The 6,000-nt window shown below is 46.2% G+C and overlaps 1 protein-coding gene across 2 annotated transcripts in view; it reads left to right on the plus strand.

Moving 5' to 3' along the window:
* The window catches only part of myo1g (myosin IG), a 38,689-nt gene extending 33,618 nt beyond the window's left edge, over window positions 1-5,071 (plus strand). For both annotated transcript variants that reach the window (XM_034544648.1, XM_034544649.1), the window contains one exon: window positions 4,372-5,071. In XM_034544648.1, coding sequence (XP_034400539.1) covers window positions 4,372-4,534 — 163 coding nt within the window. In that variant the 3' untranslated portion in view covers window positions 4,535-5,071. The remainder of the gene's footprint in view (window positions 1-4,371) is intronic.
* Window positions 5,072-6,000: the final 929 nt, after the last annotated feature.

The following is a 6,000-nucleotide window of genomic DNA, read 5'->3' on the forward strand; positions in this document are numbered from 1 at the left end:
CCGAGTTACCGTTCTATTGACGTTTGGAGCGACGCGATGAGTTCAAAAGCCGCCACTAACGTGTTCAATGCCCCCGGTGCACTAACACCCCCCGCCCCGACAGCGATCAATCGTCTCCCCCTCATTGATAAACAACTCCCCGTGTGAGCTCCCGCGCTGGTAAACTGATTTCTTCCATTATCTCAGAAACGTGTCGGCGGTCCTCAGAATTAATCAGCGCAGAGGAAATGATTGAAGCCAGTGGCCTCAAAGTACATCACACTTGATGACACACATCTGTGATTCAAGTCATGTGCATGCATGGGGCCGCGGTGTTGCATCTTAAAGCATATTTGCACCGTTTACAGAAGTCACTCTCCATGCGTTAGCTCTGCCGTTGTTACAGTGTGACTCATATCTTTCCCAGAATGCCCCCCTGAAGAGACTCAAGTCGCAGGGTGCAACTGGTTGTGATGGGCGCACAGTCTCTGATGATGGTGATGGTAATTTTCATGGATGATGAACGCTGTGACGCACAAGTGTCGACCCGGCGATGGCCCCCTCGCCGCCACCCCGTGGCTACAAAAACTTGGTCTTGGCCCACGTTGGCCCCGCTGCCGTCAGCGCTGCTGATGCTGCCGTTGCCCCAGAGATGGTTGCCAGGCAGCTAGGGGAAGTGCTAATTAAGATTGCGAGGGGGGGAAATTGCAGGCCTGCGTTAAGGAGTGGGTGTCGAGTCGGATGGGAATATAGTGCTGTGGGATGGAGGGGAGGGGCTTTAATGGATGGAAAGCTACAGGTGAGAGTGAGACGGCTGAATGTATTCATTAGGAAAGGACGAGTAGATGGAAACAAATTTCATTTCTGTCTTTCCATATAAAGCTGCAGTCAGCCGCCGATTAGCTTAGCATAATTAGCTAGCCTGGCTCTATCAAACTGTAACAAAATCCACCTTTTTAAAGCTCCATTAACGTGTTATATGTCTCTTGTTTTATCCGTACAAAAGTGTAAAACTGACAATACACTGGATTTAGTTTACCTCAATCCAGCAGAAGCACTCCCGTAAAAAGTGACGGTCGACTGTATATTTGATCGCAGCCTCGGACGGTCTCGGCCTCCCGCTTCGCGTTGCAGCACCCCAGGTCTTCACGGCTGATCGTCCACTGTCCTCGGGGCGCAGCCGGAGGCCTTCCTCAACACACTCTGCCGGTGTCAGGTTCCTCTTGTGGTGGCCAGTGTGTGACATCAGGATTGCTCACAAGATCAAAACGCCGCGGATGTCAGTGGGCTTCTGTGTTGGGGCTTGTCCATGCTGCGGGAGGGCGGGACAGCTGGTTTTGGGGGCTCAGCGAGGCGGTGCGAGGGGCCAAGTGGGAAACAGAGAGCGAGGACACACCTGTCGAAGTGACGATGATGAACAGTGACACGGATTTGGAAGCGGGCAGTTTTGGCACCCGGATAGCAACTAGTGGGACACCGTAAAGAGACTGTTGTTTTGTATTTGAAAGCTGAAATGCATCAAGGATATTGTTATTAACCCCCACCAATGTTTTATCTCTTACTGCATCTTCAATTTGAATTCAGTTTATTGTATATAGCCCAATATCACAAATTACAAATTTGCCTCAGAGGGCTTTACAATCTGTACACATACGACATCCCTGTCCCAGGACCTCACATAGAATCAGGAAAAACTCCCCAAAAATAACCTTTGACAGGGAAAAAAGGTAAGAAACCTTCAGGAGAGCAACAGAGGAGGATCCCTCTCCCCGGATGGACAGATGCAATAGATGTCATGTATACAGAATGAACAGCATTTACAAAGTTACATAAACACATTACATGAATATGACAGAATGTATGAATGGACCTCCGCAATCCATGAAACAAAAGGAGGTAGAGAGGAGGGGGCGGGGCATCAGCAGGGCCAACGCGGGAGGCCGGCTCACCAGGCATCAGACACCTCCAGGTCCAATGGACCCTATGAGACGTGAAGTCACAACGACTCCGGGGAGGAAGCAGAGAGAGAGAAAGGAGAGAGAGAAGAGGAGATAGGTGCTCAGTGTATCCTAAAACATCCCCCAGCAGCCTATAAGCCTATAGCAGCATATCAAGGGGCTCGACCAGGGCAAACCTGATTCAGCCCTAACTATAAGCACTATCAAACAGGAAAGTCTTAAGTCTATTCTTGAATGAGGTGACTGTGTCTCTCTCCCAGACTGAAAGTGGAAGCTGGTTCCGTAAAAGAGGAGCTTGATAACTGAAGGCTCTTGCTCCCATCCTACTTTTAAGGACTCTAGGAACCACAAGTAGCCCCGCATTTAGTGAGCGCAGCTCTCTAGTGGGGCGATATGGTACTACAAGCTCCTTAAGATATGATGGTGCATCACCAATCAAGGCTTTGTAGGTGAGCAGAATTTTAAATGTGATTCTTGATTTTACAGGGAGCCAGTGCAGAGCAGCTAATACAGGAGTAATGTGATCTCTGTTCTTAGTTTTTGTGAGTACACGAGCTGCAGCATTCTGGATCAACTGGAGGGATTCAAGAGACTTATTAGAGCAGCCTGATAATAAGGAGTTGCAGTAATCTAGTCTGGAAGTAACAAACACGTGAACCAGCTTTTCTGCATCTTTTTGGGACAAGATGTGCCTGATTTTTGAAATGTTACGTAGATGAAAAAATGCAATCCTTGAGATTTGCTTAACGTGGGAGTTAAAGGACAAGTCTCGGTCAAAGATAACGCCTAGATTCTTTACAGTGGTGTTGGATGCCAGGAAAATGCCATCTACAGAAACCACATCACCAGATAATTGATCTCTGAGGTATTCAGGGCCGAGTACAATAACTTCAGTTTTGCCTGAGTTTAATATCAGCGGCGCAAATTAATGATTCTAATGGATATGTAACTCTATACCCTAATTTTTTACAAAAGTAATATTTATGGTTTAAATAAACAATTTGATAGTATTTCCCAGCTTTGCTAAGCAATAGTTTTGTGTGAAAGGGTTATGTCCGTATGATGCTCTCACCTGGTGCAGCTCATAATCACATTGCCAGCACGATTGCATAACAGCGAAAACATTGCGTAATCTGCGTGAATGAAGTTTACCTTTCAGCGCGGGACATCGTCTGATTTACAGCCATTGTTCTTTGAAGGGGACCAGTCTGAAGGGGAGAATAGGACTCTAGCAGTCTGAAGCGGTGACCTTGGGCTTTCTTGCCAAAGGAGGGGGACAGTTGCCAAAGGTGAACCTGTATGCGTGAGCCAGCTCTGCTTATCAGACACATCATCGACATTCAGAGGCGTCCGCAAATAGCTTGGCTAATACTGCTCATGCGCCTGCTCTTGCAACGCCGCCAAATTGAGTTCAAACGAAGTGCGTCCACGGAGAGACGAACAACAATCCGAGTACATCCGCAAGAGAATTGGGAATATCCACTCATGCACTCGTAGTCTCCTGGGCCTCGGGGCTGTGACGTAGGCAGATCCGGTGTGAGGCTCTGTGTATGCACGCTGCAGAGGGCCGAACCATGTGCCGGGGCCAACTTGTGTTTGCGGGGTCGACGAGGCCGAGGAGGCAGGATCCCTGGGGGAGGGCCGAGAGGAAGCAGCGACTTCACAGTAGATCATCTTCAGCTGACTGTGCAGCGCCACGCTTCCCTGTCCCAACTGTCAGCAGAGGGATGGAGTTTGGCGGGGCGGTGGGGAAGGGGGTAAGGTGACGGCGCAGACACCTGCACTCCGGACGAGTCCGAGGTCAGTCGACATGATCACACAGCACGGGCGAAGTGGGAAGTGATCAATAACGTGCTCCGTGTTTGATCAGGCATTCAAACTCCACGATATGGTTTGAACCTGGATACTGCAGATGATTGACGGGGGAACCACGCAGCTTCTTGTCTTGATATCGGGTTGTCGTTGGGGAATTTGGTTTCCTTAAGAAACACAACTGCTCCAGTTTGGCAGTACTTTGGTTCGGTGTTGAGCTTCGGCATTAGGGAAATAAAAAATAGAAAACATTCTTCTTTGTGTCATAGCTTGCCTTCATTTTAAAGTAGGAAACAGGGATTTATCTCTTATTTCTAAGTGGGTAAATTCCCCCTCCCCAAAAAAACATTCCAAGCTAACTTAATTATCTAAAATGACCACTATTTTCACTCGTCATCCGATCTCATTGACAAACATTAAATATTATGTTTAGACATAACACAAATTCTCTCGTGGATGGGGCCTTTACTTTTGTTTCGGGGATTAGGAAACAAGGTGAAGATTAGGGTAAGAGGAAAGGAAAGGCATGTAGTTCACAGGCTGTGGAAATAAGCCTTTCAACAAAAAAAGATGATCAAGTATAGTAATACAAAAACGTGTGTTTTGTCTTTCTCTCTTTCAGTATAAGGAAAGTCCACTTTCCCGTGAAGGTTTGCCGTTCGGCCCTGCAGCTTCACATGCGGGGCAAACCAAAGAGCGTCACCGTAGAAACCAAACCGGGCCAGACCGGCGCAGACTTCAAGAAGAGCCGAGATGGTTTCGTCCTGCTCGTCCCCGCTAACTAACAGCTTGACCTCTGGACCTCGGCTGGACCGCAGCAGCTCTGCTCTTGTACACCTTGCCTTGAAAAGCAACTGTTATCCTGCAAAGATTGTTTGAATATTTAAAATGTCAACCCAGAGAGCAGAGTCTGTTTTCATAATCCTGAGCTGCAGGAATACAATGTTCATCGGCTGTGAACAGGGAAATGATGTCTCTGTAGAGACTCGGGACCAGACTGTCTTTGCTTTTAATGTTGTATAAGGTATTTGAAGGTATTGTCTTTTTTTCCAAGACAAGATGGAACCAAAACAGATGTGAAATGCACTTTTTGAATGACACATTTTACATCTCAATGCATAAAAGCAACCAAGAGAAAACCTTCCAGATATATTTTTGTACAATGAAATGAGAACAACTTTTTTTTGTGTGTGCCTTGTCTCCTCATGCTGTTGCCTGAACCAAAAACAAAAAAAAGGCTGACTGTGACAATTATTCAATTGCAGAAGTAATAAAAAGGGAAACGAGAAGAAAGAAAATAAATTATTCAAGGTTTCAAGCGAGCTCTCTGTGTGTTGATTTCTCCAGAACTCTTTGCTTCCCGAACAGACAAAGTGCTGTAGACAAGTCAACATTATACAGTGATTAAAATGCTAATTTTTCAAACGTGCTTTGGGCATTTGAAGGAAGACTAAAAACATTTTAAAAATGTGAATGGAAGAAGGAGCCTTGTGCTGTTCTGTGAGCGAGAGGATTTCATGTACGAATGCAATTCACAGCATTGGCTAAAGCTCCTGTGTTTTGTGTGTTACGCTTCTCCAACCTGCAGGAGGTGACATCCAATCCAAACCACCCTCTGAGCAGCAGCGGCTTGACTCAGTGACGTAAAAGCTGCTTCCTCTCGTGTCCCTTTGGTGTCCTCTGGATCCGATCAGCTGGGTTGATAAATACACACACAGACATCATTTTTGCAGGATTTACGGGGACTTAAGTCGCTGTGATTAGGAGTGGGTGACGTTCAGCGTGGTTTCAGTCGACTGGAATGTCAAAGAAATGTTGGTGTTCACATTCTCTTATTTATCTATTGTGGTGTCTTGCGTTAAGATGGGTTTAGATTTTTTTGTTTTGTTTTTGAGACATCTTATCTGTGAGATTTCAGCCTCAACGCGATGCAGGTGGAAACAATATTGGTTATGTTCACAACGTTGAAAGATCTTATTAAGACCCGAGTCACATATCATTTTATACGTGTGAATTAGTTTTGTTAGAAACTGAGCCAGTGTTAGCGAGCATGCTCACTGACTGCTAGCTTGGAGAGCCATTTCAGCTGTGAGTGGAGGCTAATGTTAGCAAACTAAAAGGGAAATACTGGTGTTTAACGGTTATTTGTCAGTCCCCGTCCTAATTGCTTTTTCCCACTCATTTACGAACAACCGAGCAATTAGCACTATGCTATAATGGTCCAAATGGTTCGCACAAAGTACTTGAATTT

Source organism: Cyclopterus lumpus, chromosome 11 (assembly GCF_009769545.1).
Source record: "Cyclopterus lumpus isolate fCycLum1 chromosome 11, fCycLum1.pri, whole genome shotgun sequence".
Classification (NCBI taxonomy): Eukaryota; Metazoa; Chordata; class Actinopteri; order Perciformes; family Cyclopteridae; genus Cyclopterus; species Cyclopterus lumpus.